General features: G+C 38.9%; 1 protein-coding gene across 2 annotated transcripts; it reads left to right on the top strand.

Moving 5' to 3' along the window:
• Window positions 1–1,020: 1,020 nt before the first annotated feature.
• IFNAR1 (interferon alpha and beta receptor subunit 1) lies at window positions 1,021–23,465 on the top strand. Of its 2 annotated transcripts, none has more exons than XM_082760998.1 (11): window positions 1,021–1,156; window positions 8,971–9,091; window positions 10,565–10,755; window positions 11,346–11,500; window positions 12,419–12,560; window positions 13,520–13,634; window positions 14,455–14,657; window positions 15,835–15,989; window positions 16,778–16,931; window positions 19,094–19,248; window positions 21,896–23,465. In XM_082760998.1, the coding sequence occupies exons 1-11, from the start codon at window positions 1,072–1,074 to the stop codon at window positions 22,118–22,120; spliced, it is 1,701 nt and encodes a 566-aa protein (XP_082617124.1). In that variant the 5' UTR covers window positions 1,021–1,071; the 3' UTR covers window positions 22,121–23,465. The 2 variants fall into 2 exon arrangements, with proteins under 2 accessions (XP_082617124.1, XP_082617125.1); XM_082760999.1 differs by lacking the exon at window positions 1,021–1,156 and adding an exon at window positions 7,167–8,794.
• The last annotated feature ends 876 nt before the right edge of the window (window positions 23,466–24,341 follow it).

Below are 24,341 nucleotides of genomic sequence, written 5' to 3'. Positions count from 1 at the left end.
TCAACTGCCTCATGGATTTGAGAAGGCTCCCTATACTTATATCCCAAAACAAGGTAAATTTTGTTGATTTTTATATCTTGCCCTGCAACAATCCTCAAGCATTTCTTAAAAGCTATGGGCCAAAAGAAACAAAGCTACATTTATGCCTAGCTTTATCTGTGTCGCTGGAGACCTTAGGCTTAGTGGGCATCCTCAGAGTATATGCAGCATCTCATATTAGAAAAGGCATCAACAGTAACCAGGAACATTTTTATGCAGAAGAATGGCTTGAAGCATCGTCATCTCCATAAGCAACAAATAATGCAATGTTTAAAGAGCTTAGGATGGAGAGGACACAGACCTTAGCTTACTGAAGTTTCAAATCCTTATCTCCAAATGCACTGCTGTGACTGCTTAGGTATTTTGTTGCTTTGAGTGTACAGGAAGTTAAAAGGAAAACCCTCGCTTCTACCTCCCCAGTCACTGCAGCAGGGCAGTCTCATAAAAAAACATGAAACAGAAAAAGAGAATCTCTGTAATGATGGAGTGTGACCTTCTTGTCTGCAAAAGCAGCGAGCTGGGTCTAAACTGGGTCTAAGCTCCTCTCGGGTCTGCAGTGCGTGCACTCGACACTATCACATCCTCACACTCAGGGTCAGGCTTCTCCCTTCCCAGCCAAGTGCCCTGCCTTGAATCTTACCACAGAGTCGTTTGGGTTGGAAAAGACCTTAAAGACCAGTTCCAGCCCCCTGCCACGGGCAGGGACACCTCCCACCCCAAAACCCCATTATTGCTGATTAAAGAGAGCTCAAAGCCCCCTTGCGAGCTGCCTGAAGGGCTCTACCGACCCTGTGGGGCCGGGCTGGGATAACACCCTCCGCACCACACGGGCAGAGCGCGGTGAAAGATTAGGGTCAGGACCCTTATCAGGCTGACACAGCAGCTGCAGTACCCAGATACGAATCGGAGCCCTACCACCAGCCCCCAAACGCCGGCTGCGAGCCACCCGCGGCCGCCAGCCTCCTCCCCGCCCCTCTCCGCCCCGTTATGCCCGCATGCGCGGCCCCGGGAGCCTTCCGGTAACGGAGAGGGATGGAGGCAGCGGGCTGCCGGGCCCGGGCTCTGCTGCTGCCGCTGTGGTGCTGCCTGCTGGCCGCTGCCCCCCGCCGCTGCGCAGGTCAGCCCCGGCCGCCGCCATGAGGGCGGCGGCGGCCGCCATGAGGGGGGGGCTCCGCCGCCGCCGGGCTCGGTGGCAGCCGGGTTGGGGGGGGGACGCGGTGGTGATGGGTGTTTGGGCAGCTGTTTTGAGAGAGGGGTGTCGGGCACGGCAGGTATTTTGCCTTCCTGCCCCGGTGCTGGGCGTTGTGAAGTGCGGTGGGTTGAAGTGGGGGGGTGTTGGAGGGCGACGCCCGAGCGCTGTGCCCCCTGTGGGGCTGTGTGCCTCGCGTCTGGCACACCCGGAGGAGCACAGGGTGGATTTTGGGGTCCACGCTGTGTGTTCGTGGTAGGGCCCGGGCAGAGAAGCAGCCCTGGGAGCTCTGCTCTTTGTTTTTTTTTTCGCTCGTTGGGTCTGTAGCTCTGTTCTGTGGGCATCGCCCCCAAATTCCGACCCCGAACTGGAAGCGCCGTGATACCTGCGGCTGCTTGCGTTAGCCTACAAGCCTCACAGGAAATAATTTACGTGCCATACACCGCTTGGAGGCGCAGAAGTAGCTGCTCTGTTAGTGACCTGTCCCCTTCTGCCCTGTCAAAACCAGCGGTCCCCCTTCTAAAAGCTCTGGGGACAACCCTGGGTCTGCACAGCTGAGTCGTCTTTGCCATGTGTTTGGTTGTGGCTTTACATGTTTTTTCATCCTCACACATTAGAGGCCTCCTTTTCTTACCATGCTGAAAGGCTGAGCTAAATTTTCCATCATTTCTGCCTAATGGACTATTTTTTTTTGTTCTCTTGCTGAATGGCTTTTCGTCAGGGGAGGTTCGGGTTGGATATTAGGAAAAGGTTCTTCACTGAGAGGGTGGTCAGGCACTCAAGTTTATTTTAGTTTATTAAAGTACGGCAGGGGAAGGATGATAGGCAGTTGTGCTATACGCTTTTTTTCCCTTTCATATCTTGTTTTCGTGTCAATCTAACGTCTTGCAACGTTGTCCTCAATACCAGCGTTGTTATGCTTTATGTGAAGTAACGTGAATTAATTTTAAATGTATACTAGTAAAATAAGCTAGCCACAAATCTTGATTTTAGAGATGAACTTGAGTCTTCCTTTCGATTTGTTATGCAAAGTTTGATTCTGATTAGTTGCTCACTATCTACGTTAGTCTTAGACGCTCTTGTCTAGTCTCTGTTTCTATCATGATAAACCTGAGCTTTTCTGTGACTCCTACTATTTAAATTATGCTAGAAATCTAAAACACATGGGTTACAGAAATCTTGGAAATCCTTCTGGCTTATTGTAACTTCATGCATACCTGTGTAAGCTGGTACAGTTGTAATATGCGTTCAAGTTAAATTCTTTACAGATAAGGGTATTCTACATGGAAAAGGATTATTACTTTTTTTAATGTCTTCTATCAAGTGCCATTTGGAATCAAAACTTAAAAATATTTTGCCTGCATATTTCAATTAAATTTAAGTGTGTATAAGAAAGGTAATTGAATATTTTTCTCCACAACTTTAAAACGTGTTTACTAAGCAGTGGAAGGATTATCATTGAGATCTTGCCTTAAACAACTGTACGTCAAGGTTATCTGTGTCAGACTGTTGGGCTTGGGGAAGTTATTCAAAAACTTCAGTTTAAGTACAGGCTTGATATGATTTTTACATCTTAAACAGGGGGTTTTTTGTTTGGTTGGTTGTTTTTTTTTGTTTGTTTGTTTTTTTCAGAGGAAAAATAATTCATCTCTTATCTCCTCTGTTGTGAAGCCTGCTAGAATACAGCATTAAAACAGTTATGAAGGACTGTTTAGGAGATGTAGTCATATGTATACTTTCATGCTATACTTCTCTTTGTAATTCAAATAGGAGACCAAAAAAAAAACCACTTCCCTTTGAGTGAAATGGTGTATTATTTTAAATAACTTTTGATCTGACAACTTCTAGTTTTGAAACAGTTTTAAAGGTTCACAGTAAGTTTATAAGATAGGTTTTTGCTGCTTGAGGAAAAAGCAACTAAATTTGTTGACATTGTAAATCTCTCCATGGGAGTATCTGTAGATCACAGCAGTGGATTGTGAGCCTTGCTATCTTCGACAAATTCTCTCTCTTCATCTGTATCAGCCATGAGCTAGAAGGCAGTATTTACTGTATTTGTGTGGATTATTCACGGAAAACACCAGAAAATTAAAATACATTGAAAAACAATTAGTAGATTTTTAAAGGGTATTTTTTTGATGCTGCTTTTTTGATTTATTGTCCCTGAGATGGGGATTTAAAGTGGTTTGGTTGATGAGGAACTGGAAGCTTGGGCAGCGGTGCGTGCTTCTTGTCTTTGTGATTGAATCAGTCAGCTGAATCAGTAATGCTGGAATAAATGTTGCTTTGCATATCTGGTTTCTTGCAAAACCATGAAACCTCTCTGGGAAGGCAATATTACCAAGCTTACTCCTGCATTCTAGGATTATTGTTTATTGGGGGGTAGGTGATTGGTTTAGGTAAGCAAACACAAAACACTGGAAGTAGGGGTTACTTTGTGAAGGGATGGGCGTGGAACAACGAGCCATGTCCGTGTTATCGAGAGCAAACGTTAAATCAACCTGAATTTCTGCTATTTTAGAATGAAAGGTGTGTGGATAGAAGAGTTCTGATTGCATACAATTTTGGCTCAGTATTGCTTTTGAATCTATACCGTGTACTGATCTCGTAACATACATTATTTTCTCCAGTATGCTTAAACTACTACAGTATGATTTTCCACCTTGCTAAGACGCGTTACAGTTTGCTGTCAACGTCACGTTACATGGATGCTTGCTAACAGTCTGTGGTAGAACAGCATAAGCTTATCAAAACTGCCTTTAGCTGAGTGGGAGGAGCTTGCGATTGCTTGAAGCAGCCGGAGTGGAACTGAGCGGTGTCCCAACAAGCTGGAGAAAGGTCCCGGAAAAAGGCCTGCTGGCACCGAGAAAGGACTTGTGCAGGGGCTTTGTTCTTAGCCAAGCAGAAAGTGACAAATGATGGTCTAAATATCAGTTATATCAGTTCTACAGCCCCTCCCCCCAAAAAAAAAAAAAATTAAATAAAGATCTATGGTGTTACAGTGCCTTGAGCTTTTGTCTAGAAGTTTAGTTGCCGTGCTGGAGAAAACCCAAGAAGTGTTGGGGCAGAGTCGTGTCAATTAGAATGGGAAGGTTAGGTCATGTTTCTTGTAAGCCGGGCTCCGTTTATAAATTTCTGCCAGAGTGTTGTGACTTTCTGAATTACAGTGTTCCAGGGGAGCACAGCCATTTGGAGAGAATGCAGAAGAGAAGAATGAAAGTCATTCGGAAAGCTAGGAAATTTGACCGAAAAAGTAAAATGAAAAGAACCGTAGCTGTCATTTAGGTTTCTCTTTGTCATTCGTGTTTAATCTAGCTTCAAATACGTAAGAGTCTGATGCTTAGAGAGAATAAAGAGATGCACTATAAGATTATAAAAGAATAGTGTGCTTTAGTATCCATAGACATGAGCTAGATGTGTGTAGAGGAGATTGCTGTTACACTCCTGGTTTTGCAGGACTATAAATGACAGCTAAGCAAGCATCTTTGTCATACAGAAACTTGGTCTGGTCTGTAAAGATCAAGATCTCCAACAGAAACTACTAAGAAATCTGATTTGGGAGTTTTTTTTTTTACTTCCAATTCACAGAAAGCTTTCTGTAATCTCTAATGACAGGGATAGGGAAACATTTCAGGAGATCGGAGGCCTGTAAAAAGAGGCCATGCATTGGTGGCAGCCACAAAGCTTCACTACATAAACCTCTGATGTACACAAAACAGCCACCAGCTTTCTCCAGCGTGAGCTGTAGGTGACGTTGAAAGGTTTCTTCCAGCTCAGTTCCTGTGCTTGTATCGGATGAAGGAATGATTAGGAACTGTTAAAATGTGACTCGATTATCATTACCTTTTATTAAAGTCAACCAAAGAGGTTTCTTAGAGTATAAATCTAAAGTTAGATCTCTGATTGTATCCTTCCTTTTATCTCCAGCAAAAGATGGAGTGAACAAATGAAAGCAGAACAATTCAATAAATAATTATTTAAATTATCAAATTTGATATCCTCGTGAGGGTTGTTTGAGTTATGAAGATTGTCTGTGAGGATTGGGTCTTTATAAAGCAACAATCTGTCTTTCCTGCCAGGGCAAGGAGGAAAGTACCTAATCCTGCTCAGGGTAGATCTACAACAGGCGTTGTGGTGTTTTAGTTTTTTTTTCATCTATATTTCACATCAGATGAAGCCAAAAGGCCATCTAGTCTGGTGTTTGCAGCAGCTAGAAGCGGAGCAGGAAACAACAAAAGCAAACACGTGGTGCCAGCTGATGGCCCAACCTTCCGGCAGTCGGTAGTGCCGAGACTTTCTGTCTGACTCAGCTCACGAACCAGGCGAGAGCTCGGTGCTGACAGCACTGTGGGAGGGAATTCCGCAGCCCCAGCGTTCAGTGAAGCGGCACTTTCATTCTCCTGAGTAAAGTGGAGTTGCTGGTGCTGGTGCTTTCCAGCTTTGCATTGCAGGGACGGCAAAGTTTGCTGCTTTGAAGGCCGAAGAGTGTCTTACCCCTCCCAGGATAGAGCTATTCTGTACCTGGGGTTGTCCTCTTCACCATCTTTTCCCCTTCTTGAAAACTGCTGAGCACTGGCCGCAAATGCTCACGCTTGTACAGTGTTATGTTCAACACCACTGAACGGCTTTCTGAAAAATTAAAGCCGTACGATTTTCTGTGGGGAACTGGTACAAGTTACTTCTAACTCTGTAATGGATTTTTAGGTCATTTTACAGGTCTCTGAATGGCATGTTTCTGTTTATTAACGGTCTCTAAAGGCTGTCGTGTGCCAGGGAAGACAGCTCTGGATGCCTGGTTCCAGCAGTTTGTAAGGAGGATTGCGAAAGGGTGAACATCAGGCTGGAGTCCACGGTGTTCAAACCGGCAAGAGGAAGTTCTCCGAGAAAAGAGGCAGTCACATCTGAGACTCGTGACAACCTTCTGGGCCTGTTACTAAAATTGCTGTGGGATAAAGACCTTCTGAATTCACTGTCCAACCATCAAAAAGGGTTGCAGCAGAATTCGGAGTAATTTCCTTGTCCAGATAGGCCTCAGAAAGCCTCAATTCCCACACCAAACAAGGGAAGTTTTGCTGGTAGCTTGGCACCTTTTGTGGTAGCTATCGGTTCATTTCCCAAAAAGCTTTATGCTTTCCTGATAGCAGCCTTCACTGCAAAACCACTGTGTTGTGGTTGGAAAAGTATTTGAACTTTATCTTGCAATAAAACCGGGGGGGGGGGGGGGGGGGGGGAATTATATTCATAAGTAAACTAACCTCCTCTTCTCGGTGAGCTTCCTTATCCATTTTGCTGCTGTTGAAAGAGATGATTTTGATACTTTTTAGTATAGGGGGAGATTTTAAGCTTCTGCAAAACTGTTGAACGTGTGTGATGCTCTTATGTCCCATGTTTAGATAGAGTTAAAAAATAAAAAATAAAAAAAAATACTACTTAGGTTTCTATGAAGGCCAAGTGTGTGGGTGCAGGCACGACCCCGTTGAACTGTAAGTAGCGGTTTCCAACAACTCTTCCCTTCTGCCTTCCACTGTGCCCCCCGCAATTAGTAGTTAAAATCAAAGGTACGGGGGGAGAAAGAAGCACACAGTTTTCTTACCGATGGCTTTACAAGAATAGTGAAGTAGTGTATTGATGGCTATAAGGTTTCGTGTGGTTTTCAGAGTCATGCTGTTGGCTCCTTTTCTGGGGTATGCCTGGGATGGAAAAGTCCTACAACGCCTTCATAAGTGCCATCTGACTGAAGCCTTCTGGGGGAGGTTCAGTGGGTGGGAGGGGACAAAAAAAAAAAAACCTTCTGAAACATCGGTTTAAATAATTAGCTGAAATCTGTATTTCATGACGTTTCCCAATTTTAATTTGAGTGCTTGAGTTCATACCAAGTGCCGTGAAGTTTTACAGATTCATTTGGAAAAGCGACAGCAAATGTCAGAGCCCAAGAGCCCAGAGCTGCACTTCTGCAGTGTTGTTTGTATCCAGAGACAGGATATGATTATTGGCTGTGGTATTTGCTAGCTGTAGAAAAAGCTTGCCTAGCTTAAAACGTTGAAGTCTGACACCAGCTTTCAAAAACTTGGGGCAATAGGGTAACTGTTCAGAACAAGAATCTCCAAACAATCCTGCTACCAGACTTCCTTTTTCCTCTCCGACCCCAATGGAAAAGCTTTAATAACTCTTACTGTAAAGCCGCGTACAACATGTAAGATAAGGATTTGAAAATGAAACTAATTATCGTAATGCATCATCACTTTTTTTTACTGGTGCTGGAGCTCTTGGAGGTGCACGGTGAGTCTCAACTAATACGATGTTACCCAACACTGCCTTCTACAGTGTGCTCAGGGCTCCCTGTAAAGAATCTACCTCAGGCGTCTCCTGCTGTAAAGCCTTCTGTTTAGCCCTGCCACGGCAGGCTCTTTTTTTGTTGTTTTTTGTTGGGTTTTTTTTTGTGCGTTTTGCTGGAGAACTACAGAAACTGGCTTAGTGCCTGCTACTGGAAGCTGTTCAGACCTTGGCAGTTAAATGATGCTCTCAAAAGATGTTTTTCTCCCATACCGTCTATTAAGATAATTTATCAATAATTATTTACACAGAGACTGAGTGTATGAATGACTTTTTTTTTTCCACCCTGCTTGCATCTGCTCTGTAAGCCAGAGTCTGGTTTAGGATAGTGTTACTAGAAAACTTTCAGACCAAACGTTGTCCCTGTTATAACATTGTAGCCTCACTGTTTTGAAGTCGTGCCATGGACTGATGTCAAAGGAAAACATACCTTGAAAGTAGCCAGATAATGTTCAGTTTGCCTAAATACCAGAATAATTCCTTCCCCTGCAGCATTATTACTGGTCCGATAGCTGAATTGTGCCCTAAGGGGAGCACCTAGGACACTCTGCATATCTCAGAGTTAATGGTAACTATAAGGCAGTAATGAAACAGGGCTTTATTAATCACTTTTTTTTTTTGAAAGGTGGAAAAATACAGAAGGAGAGAGCTATCCTGCAGGTGGTTCCAGCATGTGTCCTTCCCTCTTGTTGGCAGTCTGCCTTTCAGAAGTCAGGTCTCCTCTTTCCCTTGATGTTTTGGTAATTCGTATCTGCATCCTGAGACTTGAACCCTGCCCTCCTTAGGTCTTTTATGTGCCTCCTTAGGTCTTTAATCATGCCAAAGACACGATTACCCTGAGTGAGGTACAAGATCCTGAACGGGATTTACGTTCAAGGCTGTACACTGAATTTGTGACAGTAATACATGACATAAAACGAGGCTGGAAAGCTCTACCTGTCCCACAGACGTGAGATGACAGCAGCGGGTTAATCCCTAGCAGTTTGCAGCTGAGATCCAGACGTCGAATCCAGCCAACAAAATGCTGGTTAAAGGCCTTCCGACTGCGTATAATCAGCCTGTGGCCGTGAACTACAGGCGCTGAATGCTACATCTGTACGTGCTTTTAAACGGGAAGTGGGAGGAGGACCTTAAACAAGGAGGAGAGAGCTTGTATGGTCAGATGAGCGAAGAAGCTGCTTGATGCGCAGCTCCTAGGCTGTATGTTGAATGTCATTTGCATAGCGTGTTGTGGTAGGTTTTTGTTTTCATTTTGGTTTGTTTTTTAAACTCAGTGAAATGTTTATTGATATTTCATAACTCTCTACTTTTTTTTTTTTTTTTTTTTTTTTTTTAACAAAAGTGGGTTCTCAGTTTACGTAAAAAAATATTTATCCCAGTCCTTATATATGTCTGTTACTTTCTTATAGGCCAAACCGATTTGAAGAGTCCTCAGGATATTCAGGTCTATGTTGTAAATACAAACTTCACTCTAAGGTGGAACTACACGGGGAATGATACCAATGTCACATTTTCAGCCGAATATCAGTGGTAAGTAGTAGCTTTATTCAGAGCCAGAAGTATCTGACGCTTATTTGTGTAGAAGAGAAAATAATTTATTGATTTATGACTATGCTTCTAAATGCTGCTGTCTAAAACTTCTAGAGACTTTGAAATTCAGAAAGTAGAAGCAGGAAGACTAAGTCTTGAACTGAAGCAGAATCCTAGTATTGTCCTTCATGTTTCTATCTTATACGTAAAATTAGATTGTTCACTGGTGGTGATGCTTTATAAATGCAGACCACATTTAGTAATAATTCTCCAAGAATCACTGAGGTACTGAGAAGATAAACTGGTACACTTGGAAGTGTAGTTTTTAGATTTTGTGACTCTTGTTTTTGTTTTGTTTTTATTTGAGCTAGATTGTGTCAAAAGACACCCACACACACGTGCACAGATCTCAAGAGAATTTTCAGTGTAGATATTGAATAATCTGTCAATGTATTTATGAATCTAGATTTCTCATCTGCAAATTTTAATGACTAGATAAATCAATCTTTGTTCTTAAATGTTAGCTTGGTTTTCTTTTTTTTTTTTTTTTTTTTTCATATACCAATACTTATGCATGCTTATATAAGCATAGACATATATGTTTGGTATTTTGTGGTACTATCCTGACAGGCAAATATTTAAAAACACTTCTAAGATAAAATAGCTTAAGAAGTTCTTTTATTTTTGGATTTATTAATGTAAAATTTTGTGGATTTAAAAAAGCTGTCTTTCAATATGTAAATGACAAACAGATACGTTGAAAATTCAGACCACTTAAGTTTTAAAATAAATCTGTAAGGTAAGTGTTGAGGACAAACAATTACTACTTCAAGTCTGCGCTTTTTTTTTTGTTTTGTTTTTTGGTGAGATTGTTTGTAATACTTGTATGCAATTCCTGTTTGCTAAAACAGGTATTGCTGTCTGTTAACTTGCAAGAAATAAAGCTTCTGGAAAGCTTTTTTGTCCAACATTTATTGTCAAACTCCATTTTTCTGCTTTTTCTTTTTCCCCTAATCTACACCCCTTGCTTACATTAGAATTATTTTCTTTGGTTCTTTTATGTTTTCTTAAGCATTTATTGCCATTAAGACTTTTAAATTTCTTCCAACAGTTTTATAAAATCCTTACCAAACTAGGGTAATGTATTAAGGGTATAATTTTGGATTTTGACAATTCTTTGATACTGTTCTTAGATGCTGTGTTTACACAGTGAATAAAGCAAATGTTAACTACCAGTCTACAAATTCTGATACTCTTGAGTAATAAGGATAAACTAATTTAATTAATAAATGGTAATATAAACTCAAGGCTGATGAAATAGAGATCCCTAACACCAGTGTAATTGGTGTTAAATGCTAAGCAACCTGACTCTTACTAGCATTAAGAAGAAAAGGATGACTTAGGAGGAACTGATGACTTAGATTGTATTGTAAGTTGTTCTTGTGTGTGTGATATTTTTAACTCACCTTGCAGGCTTGATCCTAAGACAAGTGAAACGGAATGGAAGGAGTTGCCTGGTTGTCAAAACGTCACTGACACAGAATGTGACTTTTCTTCAGCGATAACTGAATACAATGATGAGCATCTTGTGCGCGTAAGGGCTGAGCGAAAGGAAGACAAATCACCATGGTCTAGTGTTTTTGAAATGATTCCATTTCTTATAGGTATGAGCTCCATATTTACTGCAACATTTTTTTTAGTTACATGTCCTTTTTCACATTACTGGGGAAAAATGCATGTGGTTTCCATTGCTCATAACATGAACTAGTCACTTTCTCAATCTAAAAGTAATACAAGGTATTTGCAGGTGATAGAATGCTATTATTCTTTCCTTTCTGGAAAGGAAAAGGTATTGAAAGTGATGCTGTTCTTGTGACAGAGTTCTCTATGGCTACTTCTCTAGACTTCTTTTAAAAAAAAAAAAAAAAAAATCTCCATATAGTAGACTTCTCTGGAAGTCTTCTACCGACCCCCTGATTTTTCATTATGGTATAGGATGATAGTTGCCTTCCCTCTGTTGTATTAGTTGAGTTGGATTGGCCAAAGTGCAGGATCTGTCATTAAACTCTATTCACCAATGCTCTCTGGGCTCAGTCATCCACCTGTTGTTTTTTTTTACCCAGCAAAGGGTGTACCTGTCCAAGCTAAAATAAGATACTATATGCCATTACTGTGGGTTTATTAACGTAAGTTACTTTTTGGGTAGTATTTCTTTAAACATTCTTGCTGACTTCTTTTTCTTTCATATTTTCAGCTCAGATTGGTCCCCCAGAAATACATTTGCAGTCCATAAATGGTGTCATTAAAATTCAAGTTTCTCCTCTAGAATCAAATCAGGACCGAAAAATGTGGAATCTGTCGAGTTTTAAATATAATCTGGTTATCTGGGAAAATTCATCTGATGCAGAGGTATGGTTACATTTTGATTTTTGATCTCAACTGCCAAAAATGTACTTTAATTGCTTAATGATCTAAAATTGAACTGTTTAACTATGTAACTGTTTAATTCTGTAACTCAGTATAATTGTTGCTATGCAGTTGGGAAGTTGAGGGTGTTTTTTTTGGTTGGTTTGTGTTTTGTTTTGTTTTCAAGTAGAGGACTGTTGGATATTTTGTGATACAAGCTTTGTATTTCTGTTAAATGCTGGAGCCTAATGCATGAGGAACCAAGTGAAACCATCTCAGATAAGTTGGAGCAGCAGCTACCATCAGCTAAGAACAACAGGGAAGGGAAAGAGTTCAGGGTAGTGGGAAGAAGCATTTACAATGGGGTGTAGATATGTGGAGCTTGACTATCATAGTGCAGTTCTGTGTCATGAAGTTCTTTGTTTTCATATTGTATGTCAGGAGAGTTTAAGGATTCTTATGAGGTCTTAGAATTCTAAATTCTAGAATTTACAGGGTTTTTTTTTAGAATTCTTACAGAATTTTTAGAATTTGTAAATTCTAGAATTGTAAATTCTCAATTAATTGAGAAATACAAATGCACTATTTTGTCTTCAGAGTATGCACCTGAATGTGTGGTAAGTTCTGCTTTATGTACAGCAGTGCTGCAACCCTACAACTGGACACCCAATTTCATATGTAAAGGAGTATCTCAGTCTCATGGCTAAGTTTGAAACTTCCCTTTAGCACAAATCAGCCCATATATTATCCTTTGTTCCCTACTTTAGTTTTTTTTTGTTGTTGTTTTGTTTTGTTTTTAGGGTATATTTATATAATATAAATAATATTATATAAATGGGCTGAAACCTGGAGGAAAAGATACTTTAAAAATCAGCTAATCTGGAAGATGCTGCTCATGCTGTCCACAATTCTTTCTGACAGGTCAGAAGTCAAAATATTTTTCCTGTGGATACCATCAGTGGTCTTGCACCTGAGACAACCTATTGTTTAAAAGTCCAAGCAATTCTTTACTATCAAGAAGGCTTATTCAGTCCCATTCATTGTGTAAAAACTACCCGTAAAGGTATAACGTGAAACTATTTAATTTTAAATTGATTATTTATTTAAACTTTTGGAAAGTATATTGTTTTAACACAACAAAAATGCACAGAGATGCCAGGTTCCTACTTCTTTTGGTATAAAAGCAATCTTGACAATTACTTAGTTTTTCTGTTTTAAATCAATATAACGTCACCTATCACTACTATAGTTTTAACAGTACAAAAAGGCTTTCACTGAGGCAAATTCTGTCCATTAATTTGTACTGCAAAAACTACTTTCTCTATATTGGAAAACCGGATATTTTTCGATTTAAATCAGAAGGAAGTGTGTGTAGGCAGAACAAAAGACTCTTGTATATTTGGCAGTAAATGAACATACACAAACTTGAGCCAAGCTTAAGAAAACCTCTTTCATGCAAGCCTTGGTGACTTTATTCTTGCAGATTCTGAAGAATGGCTAGGTGGCAGTTTTGCTTACAATTAATGTCTTGTTTTACCTGTCTGAATTTAAATTCTTTTTCACGTTGTTCAAGTGTCTAAGTATTTTTAAATATTTATTTTAGGGGAAAATATAGTGTGGGAATTGAGAAAGTCAAATGCTAGATTGGATGGTACATCAAAACTACTTCATGCTTGCTTGTATGTATTTTACACAATTTTCTAGGCAAGTCATTGCTGGACCATTTTGTTTACACTAATCTCAATGCATCTGTACTTAATTTTACCGACACTGCTTTTTAACTGGTGCTTGTAATATTAAAGACTTAAATTCCGTGATATATACAGTGTATTAATTTGCCATCTTTATAATGAAAACAGGCAATTTTGATTTTTTTTTCTTACTTACTGTATGTGTGCCATCATTTATGTGATAACTGGCCAGTGTGAATTGCTGAACTGAACACTCAGTGAGAAATTGCTGTAAGGCTTTTTAGTAACTCTGGATTTCCTTCCTTTTTTTTTTTTTTTCCATTTTATGCAGTAAATTACTTATTTTGTCCAGCAAATCTGAAAGTTTCTGCTTTGAACATGCAATTTCATCTGCATTGGAATAATCCATATAAACAACATGTGAACTATACCGTACAGTATCTCCTGTGAGTTAAACAGTTTCTGTATCTCTGTATAAACTAATTATGTAGTTCTAAATGTTATCTATTGTATTTTGCAAACACTTACTGGAAGCTAAATTGAAATACTTCACAAACATGGCTTAAGATATGCAGTATAACAGTGGATAAATCATCTGGTCTTAGCATGGCTTTGAAAGGATTGCAAATAACATCATATTGTATAATGTCAGAATACTAGGCTTGTTTTAAGGGTGTTAAATACTTCATGGAATGGACTATATACAAGCTAAGTAGAATTATAAAATATGAAGTTTGCGTTTCTTTGTGTCTTTAAATTTGAAGAAATTAGATAACTAGAAACAGCAAAATGCTGTTTTTCAAGGTTTCAATTGTCAACATAGTTGATTATTTCTGGTCTGATTCCAACATTAAAAAGAAAATCGGCATGTCTATAAATCTATATCTTCATGTCTAGTTGTAGCACAATTATTGTGACCAGCATCTAAATGATGAGAGATACCTCATAACAAGTAGCATTTTTCTGGAATTCCCTTAGCATGACATAAAAAATAATCAACTTAATAGAGCTGTTTGAAAAATCTTAGTTTGAATTTTTAAAACTTTAAAATCAAATGCAATTTTCTTTTCTAGTTAGGATTGATTCAGACACTGGTTTGAATTTCCTGATCCAATTGGCTTCATTGTTTCAGTAATTAATGGAAAATAGATGGTTTACTTTTGCAAGAATAGGCCTCTTAATTTTTTGTATGTAGTATTCTAAATGTGAATGTGCTGCTTTGGAATTTGTGGACCCTGTATAAAAACATTATAATATCTCTTGCAGTGGTTTTGCAAAGCAACTTCATGATGATCACTCTGGGAAGTGGCTCAGTGTACCCAGATGTGAAAACATCACAAACACAAAATGCAATTTCACGCCTATCATCACCATTATTTCTGCATTTTATTATCTCCGCGTGCAGGCCATGAGTGAATATAATAAATCGTGCTTGTCTAAAGAAGTAAAAATAGATCCTCTAAGTACAAGTAAGGAGATGTTTTCTTAAATATTTTCATTTCCTAACCAACTTGAACTTAACGCTAGTATTTGCACAAAGACACTTCCTGGATTAATGAAACTGAATACATAGTTCCCCTACAGAAACTCTGCTGGGAGCCCTGGCCTCTTCAAGTTACACTGGAGTTTTTCCTTGGTCTTCTCTACTCAGCACAGTTGTTTTATATCCCTATATTTAAAATCATATCATTTGTCTTACAAAATTGAAACTCAAAGCATTATATGGCATTTTATAATCTCGTCTATTGCATTAATAATTTTGTGAGATTATACTGCAAATATTCCTTATCTGACTTCTGCCATTGGTGTTATTTTTCTGAGATACCGAGAATTGGTCTCAAAGACAGATAAGGTTGGAAAGCAGCACCTCTGTTTCCTTGTGCATCTGCCCTCATCTCCTCCTTGCTCTCTATTACTGCTTCAGCACAAAATTCAGGAGGACAGGATTACACAAAAACTGAGGTTCAACTCTGAAGAACTTAATGAAAAAGCAGTGTCTTAAATCATTATGACATCCAAGTCAAAATATGTAATGCTTTCCAATGTGAAATTAGTGTTTGTAATCTGTTTTGCATATTTTATGTTTTGCTAGAAATGTGAGCTTACTAAAATATTTGACTTCACAAAAAGTTATCAATTATTGAGGTGAAGAAATGTTTGACATGCCGAGTGTAATATTCCATTTCCCTCCATATTAAAGATAGAATCAGTAGCTATTCCATAGGTCAGGTTACCCTTCTCAAAGCTTTTTGTAATTAAATAAGTAACAATTATACAAATGAAACCAAACACTTAAAAGCATCTCAATTTTAACTCAAAGTAAGTGGAAGAGGCTATAAGTGAAAAAGAGGGCCCACATCCTGATCAAATTAAGAAGCATTCCGTAGTTTCGCTTTGATTGGCATGGAGTGAATCCTATTGCCTGCTTATTTCATGTCACTGAAGCTTGCAAAAACAAAATATGAACTTTCAAAGAAAAAATAACTGAAATATTTCACAGGACCTGCTTCTAAATATAGTTGTTAGTCAAGTCAGTTTTTTAAATACATGGTTTTTAAAAAGTCACAGGTTTAAATTGCAATATTTCAGTCAGTATGTTTATTTGTATATGTCTTGGTTTTGACTTTTTTTTTTGTGTGTCTTTAGATGAAATTGGCCCTCCTAGTATAAGAGTGGACATCAGTGATGTTTTGCTGCATGTCCAGATTTCTCCTCCAGGAGGAGATGAAAACAAAGTCATGAGGGAGCGTTATTACTTATCTTACCAGATTGTGTATTGGAAGAATTCATCAGATAATGAGGTATGAACTCATTAAGTACTTAAAACAGCATATGAAATTTGTTATGATATAAATACTACGTTTAAGTTCTCCTCAAGAAGCTTATTTTCAGAAAAGGTACATGTACAGTGTATCAATCATACAAACAGTTTATTTTTCTGAAAGAGTCTATAAAAAATTAGCTAAGACTATTTTCATTACAAATTGAGGAGATTTTCATAATTTTCTTCATTCACATAGCCGCACGTGCAATGATTCTGTAGAATTACACAGAGTTTTATAAAGCTGCCAGATGACTCATTTTTTTAATAGAGGTGTCTTTCAATGTGACTTGTGTGTTGTCTTAATGTAGCTTTCTGTCCCTTAAATTCCTTTCCCACTGTATTTGCAGTATTATTGCCATACGTATCAGAAAACAATGAAGTCTTGCATGCTTTTAGCTCCAGTTTTAATACATCTTTCTATATTCTTTAAATGTTTCTTATAGCAAAACATTGCTACCATAACCAGTAAACGTGTATCTGTAGACTTGCAGAACAAGACAGGAAAAACTGCAGCTGGAAGAATTTAAATTTTGCACACAACATATCACTTCTAAGCTGTAAAATTTCAGTCTGGTAAAAATAGTTTGCTTTTGTCAATAAATGTTTGCTGACTATTCTTGCTTTAGAGTTTTTTAGTTTCTTCTATTTTATTCAATCCAAATGCAAAAGGGTGTCCAACTTCTTCAGCAGAAACCAGAACTCTGTTCTATTTGAGTGGCACCTGTAATGTTTGTGTGTCTTACTCCTCCAAATTTTCTTTTTCAGGAGGAAATAAAAGTGAAAGAGATAAAACAGACAATAGCGACAATCTCTGATCTTACACCTTCAACACAGTACTGTGTAAAAGTAAAAGCATTTTCAGAAGCTTACAACAAAAGCAGTCCCTTCAGCAATGAGGAATGCATCAAAACACCTGGAGGTAGGAATTGCTTGGGACTTGTTATGCCCGTGGAATCAAAATTGTTAACAGTTCGTAAGCCTTTGCAGATCTCATTAAGTAGGAAATACTTGCAATGTGACTTAATGGCCTTACCAAGTTAGCACCCATTTGACCAGAGATCATATCAGCAGTTTGTCACTCTGCTGCTCTGTGTTCTCTCCAATTAGCTATGCTAATGTGGCTTCTGGTCTGACCTGAACAAAATTGCATTTTGTATTCCACAACATACCTCAGTTTAGAAATTCTCACATTAATAACTATAATGACTGCAAATTAAACTTCATCCAGTACAATGACTTGTTAATAGGCAAGCTTTAATTTCAGTCACTTCCTATATATGTTTAGAAGGGAGATCACTGAATACTACATTTTTCAAGAATACTTTATTCTTGAAATTGTCTTAATTATTCTATGAATTAATTGAATAAAAAAGAATCCTGTGCTGAAGTGTGAGGGGACAAATTATAGATGAAGACACTGAGTTGTCATAGATAAAAGCATTTGTGCAAAATGAAAAAGGGTTTGAAGATGGATTACACTCACTCCAAACACTAGGGTATGATAATCTGTTGAATTTAATTTGGCCAGTTATTTTCCATTAAGAGCCTTTAACACTAGAAAAATTAATAAATATCCAAACTGACTTAAAGCTAAGAACGTTTAATAATTGTGTTATTACTTTCTCACATCATAAGCTCCTGTGTTTTATTAGTATTTGTAGTCCTTGGGTTTTTGTCTTTATCAAGCCTAAGAAGAATTAAATCTTATTTTTTAAGCTTCACAAGGCAAATTCTTTGACTATTTTGCTGGTTAGGTATTACTCTTCCCCCTTCTTTTATTAGTATTCTATTTAGCACTAAGCAGTACATTCGAGACTCTCTACTGAGAGAGACAGTCTCACAGATCATGCTCTGTATTTCACAATGTTCTTATATTGCAGCGTGGAATTCTTTTTTCCTTTGATCATTTTTACTAACAGGGAATAGAGATTGAAAAGAACTGATTGTCTCTTCTTGCTTATTTGTAAAGCACCTACTGGTATCTCCTATTTTAGTGTGTTCAAGCTCCCTTCAGCTTGTTTGAGCCAGAGTGTGTGTTGCCAACTAGAACAGAGACAGTGAGAAGGAAGCTTGCAAAACTCTTTAATTTACACACTGACTAGCTTATACCAATTCAGATAAAGGGTTCCTTTGACGAGAATATTCTGCTATCAAAAGATGGATTCTGCCTTTGTATACTTCATCCCCAGAGGTCCTAACCTTAAATCTTAGAACTGAGCCTAGCCTGTTAGAAGGCTTTCCATAGTTCCTGGGCTGACGCAGCAATACAGGACTGTGTTTGAGCACTGAGGTGCAATTCATCTCACCTTTCTATACTGACAGCATAAAAACTTGTGCTGAGCTACTGTCTAGACTACTGGTGTAGAAAATAGTTGGAACGTCCTTGGGATTGATTTCTTCCTAGGTAAGCATCGAAGAGGAATACATGTAGATGAGTTGCTTGGTAGAGGATCCTTTTTCTCCCTACTGGCTGGACTGTAGTCATCTGAATCTTAGCGTTGGAGTTCCTTTCCTGTCCAAGAAACAATTGGAGTGCTTTTGTGCTCCTGAAGACCCTACAAGTCTGGCCAGTCTAGTCATTTCCTGGCTAAGGAAAGGAGGGCCAACTTCACAGTTTTAATTGCCCATTCTCTTTCCATGAGCTATGGGAATTCTTACCCCCGTATCTCTGTCAGTCACATATTATATTCTTTGAGGCTAGAACCTGCACACAGGCAATAGGGTGGTAATAGATTTACATATATCAGGTCCTTCAGGGTAACTGTCTGCACAGCCTTTCTGTCCTGTTGTCAAAGAGGGAGGGAATAATCGGATCTTGGTTCTGATCCTATATGCAAATGTGCATGTTCTTGTGTTTGAAATCTCTTAGGTTGTGCTTCTAATAAAATTATGTGAGATATAGAATTACATTGTTTTCCTAATGACCATCGTGCCTGGGTATAGCAGTGAAGGAATGTGCTATTTTATGATAAATACTGCAGCAGATTTGGGGGAGGGGGGTCATCTGTTTTAATCTGTGTGGTTTATGAATACCTAGACTGAATGTTTGTTTTTGCTTTTTTTTCACATCCACTTTTTTAGATAAAATGTTACCTCTGATCATTTTAGCAACGTTTGTAACTGCCCTGATTGCTGTCTTGGTTGTGGCTGTACTGATCATTTTTTTCCTGTATCAAGCCTATAATAAAATCAAGTATGTGTTCTTTCCATCATGCACGCCTCCTCTGAACATAGAGGTGAGACAAGATTGATTTTTCTCATTAATTAAGCAGACATACTTTTAGAAAGAAGTGTAAAATGTTATAGAAAAAGTTTCAGTTCAAAAGTTTCAATTAGTGAACATTTTAATTGTTTATTTGCACAAAAGAGTTGCTAACTTTTTTTATTCCAGTGCATGTATTTATCCTGTATGTGTATGTACTTTTGCCCTGCAATTTGAGACCAGAATAGTTTTCCCACCATGTTATCTGGCTCTAGCCTTTTTTGCCTTCTCCCTGTTGGTTCATGGCATAAAATGAGTACTGTGTCTTACTTGCTTCCTTTCAATTAAGAGCTTGCTATTATTTTCTTGCTGCATAGCACTTGATTTTTATTGCTTCTGGATTGTCTTTCTCCATCGTTGCATTAGACCTCAGTAGTTTCTCTGAAGGCTTCCTTGGAAGGCAAGCATGAGTAGCCTGAAGAGGGGAATTGATTGACTGCAGCCCTGCAAAGCAGGGCTAAGGACATGGGGATACAGCTGGGTGGAAAAACTGGGTATGAGCTGGCAATTTGCACTTGCAGCCCAGAAAGCCAGGCTTAAAATCCTGGGCTGCTTAAAAAGAAGTGTGGCCAGTCAGTGGATGGAGGGGATTCATCCTCTCTGCTTTGCTCTCATGGGACCCCACCTGGAGTGCTGCACCCAGGTCTGGAGCTTCAGTACCACAAGGATGTGGACCTGTGAGAGTGGGTCCAGAGGAGGGCCCTGAAAGTGATGGGAAGGCTGGAGCACCTCTAGTGTGAAGAGAGGCTGAGAGAGTTGAGAAAAACTTTTTACCAAGGTTTGTAGTGACAGGACAAGGGGCAGTGGTTTTAAACTGAAAGGGGATAGATTTACACTGGGAAGAAATTTTTATGATGAGGGCAGTGAAGCACTGGCACAGGTTGCCCAGAGAAACTGTGGATGCCCCATCCCTCGAAGTGTTCAAGGCCAGGCTGGATGGGGCTTTGGACAACCTGATCCAGTGGGAGGTGTCCCTGCCCATGAAAGGAAGGGTGGACTAGATGATTTTTAAAGGTCCCTTCCAGCCCAAACAGTTCTAAGATTCTATGAATAGGGATTGATAAATAATTTTCTGGCTCTTTCATTATTAGAAAGAGGACATCAAATAGATTTATCGCAGAATCACAGAATTGTCTAGGTTGGAAGAGACCTCAAGATCATCGAGTCCAACCTCTGACCTAATACTAACAAGTCCTCCACTAAACCATATCGCTAAGTTCAACATCTTTTAAAGACCTCCAGGGATGGTGACTCCACCACTTCCCTGGGCAGCCCATTCCAATGCCTCACAACCCTCTCAGTAAATAAGTTATTTAGTAGGAGCCAGGTTCAAAACAAAAGTATCTTCAGGCAGGGGGATCTGCAGATCTCCTATGTGGACAGCCTTTGTGGATATGAGAATGGTTATATGGGTCATGTTTGTGGAAGAGAATTGCATGAAACGTCACTAAAACAAACAGAAACCATCTCCGTCTCAAGAAGCTGGAAAGAGTTGGGAGTGCCCTTCCAGCCTCTTGTATTCTGTGAAAGCCACGTTGCTTTTCTGACATGTCCTCCACGTACTTTTATGGTCTGAGAATCCATGTGGTCAAAGAACAGTCATTATTGCCTGCTCTTTAAAATTCAGGACATGAAAACGAAAGTCCAATCTTTGCAAACACTTCTACCATGCCCTGACCTAGCAATCTAGATGATTCAAGTCTCAAAGGCAGATGTTGTGCAACTTCTGGCTTTGCTTGGCATAGTATTCAGTGATCCCCTTCTGGAATGAACAGAGCATCGTGTCAATGCGGGTATGTTCTGAAATGCAGCAAGAGCTGCTCATCACCGTGCTTTCTTCAGTGTCTCCCAAAATGTAGACCTGAGCAGTGTGTAGCCTTCCTAATGTGTTTCTCCTTCTCACTGATGCTCTTAGGATATGTAGTGTACAGAGCTTTCTGAGTAAAAGTTAAAATTGTAAACCAGTCTCATAATTTCCAAGGGCAAATCTGAATTTCATTAGTTTGTGAGGCAACATTTTAGCTCTTCTGTTTGGTAGAATGCTGGTAACATGGTTGATATGATGTATATTTGACTGAGAACTTTTCTAATGGGTTTGATTTAAACAACTGCTTTTTAGAGTTAAGGCACGTAGGAAGGACAGCAACATGCTGTTGAGAGCTGTATAAGGGGTTGGTATCATGCTGTTGCAGCTTGCTTTCTCTTTCTTCATTCAAACTTTGCTTAATAACTAATAATCACTCGTAGGCTTTGCGAACACACATCTGTCATCCACATGCTATGACATGATCTCTGAAAATGTTCTGAATTAGGGTTTTCCTTTATTTCCTCATAAGGCTAGAGTCAAAGAAATATTGCAATTATATAGGTGATTGACAGCTGCGAACAGCATCTTAACCTCAACTCTTTTACTGTAATCATTCTTTAGTATTTGATTATGTAAATGCAACTAAACTTCATTGTCATTTTTCATTTGTGAACTTAGGGAAACAGCGTATAATAGGTAGAAAATCTTATGATGCTATTGCATGTGATAAACTAGATTTGTACAACTATGGTGTTAAATGGAGTCATTATTTAGGTGTTAGGCATGAATATTCATCTCTCTTCTCTTTTTGCAGGGATTTGGAGGACAGCTCTTTGGCAGCCCGTATCTGCCCACTGCGGAAGAGCCAATAGAAAGTTGTTATGTCATTGAAAGCATCATAGAAGAAGTAAATCAAAATGATTTCAAAGACTACAAACACTCTAAACAGAGCAGTCGAGATTCAGGGAATTACTCTAATGATGATGATACCTCAGGGAGCAAAGGGTCAGAAGGAATGCTAGAAAAGGAAATAATATAACTTTTAAGGAAGTAAAATTGAAATGCAGGACTAGTAGTGTAATAAACACTTAAACTTTTTTTTATTATGAAAGTCTTGGACTAATGAAGACAGTATGGCTTTGGGATATTTGTGCTGAAGCTTCCAAATTTCCACTGGGTTAGTGGAAAGTCACATTCTCTGCTGCAAGCTGACTGAAGTTAAAACACATTTGACTTCTGTTATCTTACACCATTTTGACTGAATATTCATCCTGTGATAAAAGGAATACCACCTGAATAAAGAGGAACAAATCTGTCCACTTCATATTCTTGAACCTAATAACCTCAGTGAAAGCCTGCTGTGTTCCACAAGCAGGCTTTGAGTGCCAGTGTGTACTTTGAAAGAATACTTAAATTTCAGTATTGAGTCCTAGTGTTTACACAGGCAGAAGAAAACTGATGCCAGATACAATTGTAAGAAGTGTGATGTTCTCTTCCAGCCCTTTGGGGGCAGTGGTTTTTGGTTCAGCAGGTCCAGAGCAAAGGATGCAGAGAAACCAGTTTCAGTGAGGCAGCTCCTCTGAGCATCCATGTAAACTTTCGTGGCCACGGCTATCAGATACTTCCGATGCCTGCCTTTGTGTTCATTAAGCTGTGTCCCTGCATCAGGGTGCTCTTCTCCTACATCACTTGGTAACCTGGGCAAGTTTGGGGAGGAGAAGAGTTAGGAAAGAGGCTTACTCCACTGGAAAGAGAAATTTCACAGTGGAAGCTCTTTGTAAATAGATGTATAGTCAAACTGTATTGTTCTGCATTTAGGATGACAAGCGTCCAAGCCAGATATATGCTGCAGGAAGAAACTAATGAATACTTTAAATAATACTTTGAAAAATGCTTTAATGATAAGACACATTAAGAAGAATATTCTTTTTTCTTCTCTCTCATGGTTAGACAACCAGAAGCGTAAAACACTTCTATTTGAATTGTATTTGCCAATGGGAATCTCCTTTAACAAAGGAACTTATTTCTGTAATTAGAATTATCCAAGCTGAATTTAGGACATGTCTTCTAACAGCACAGTGAGGATGCTTGTCATTCAAAGTTTTTTTTTCAATTCAGTCTCATTGTATCAACAAACATTTCCTTGTACAAAATACAAAGATGCTGCAATGTTGTTTCACTTTGGTGTGCCACTTTTCTTTTGAACTGATTTTTAAAATAGTTAATTTCTTACGAAGAAATTGATTTAGAGTAAGTTGTTTTTATGTTGCTTGTTGTCTAACATGTAATTGTTGATGTTCAAATGTTTATTTTCAAATGTGACCTAATTTTATAAACTTTGTTACTGTGTTCATGGAAGAACATAATAAATTTTGCACATTTACTTCTTTAAACACTTTCTTAAGCTTTTCTTGGCTCCATATATTTTCAAAATATTGAGATTTCAGCTACATCACATAGAAATTCCCATGACTCTCCAGTTATTGTCCTTCCTAAAAAGTACTATGTGAAGAATATCATATGTAAACTTGATTAGAGCTTAGGTGGGAATGTTGCGTGCACTAGGCCAGTCAGAAAGGAATGCTAATTCATTTTCTGAATCGGGGTTTAAATTGACAGCATGTGAGCATCCCAGTCATCAGGGGCTTGGTAAAAAGTTCCAGTCCGTGGATTGTTGTGAAATATTAGATGAAAGACAGTATGAAGTTGTCTATTTGTGCAGTCTACTCAAGGTAGTTTTGCTTTGAAATAAGTTTGCTGTTCCACTGTGAGAAGGCAACTTGTTTATGCAGCTGTTCCTCTTACTGCTTTATATTGTAGCTGGGCTTCCCACATTTGCGCACGCACGCACACCCTGGACAACCCCAATTTCAGATTGTTTTTCTTAATTGTGATATATGTCTCCACTAGAGCTTGAGGAAATACCTTCCTTTAGGGGATTTTTCAAAAGTAAGGCTATTCTAAACATTTTTTTCTGAAGTATTTTTTGGTTGTTTCTTTTCCTCCCTGCTCCTCTAAGGAAAATGCTTTATCTGATACATGTATTTCAGTAACCAACTGCAGAGCATTGTTTTGATAGTTGTGAACTGCTTTCAGTGCCACTAGGCATTGTTTGCCTCCAAGTTTCAGCACTCTGGATAACAGCTGTTTAACGTGAAGGCTGTCACTGTCAGGCTTCAACTAGTGGCAAGAAATCCTACAGTGAATGCTACTGAATAGGCAGAAAACCTCATTTGCAAGCAATCCACCTTTTTTTCAGA

Source organism: Aythya marila (genome assembly GCF_965140915.1).
Source record: "Aythya marila genome assembly, chromosome: 1".
Classification (NCBI taxonomy): domain Eukaryota; kingdom Metazoa; phylum Chordata; class Aves; order Anseriformes; family Anatidae; genus Aythya; species Aythya marila.
Note: the sequence above shows the minus strand (reverse complement) of the source record. Positions and strands in the feature narration are given on the sequence as shown.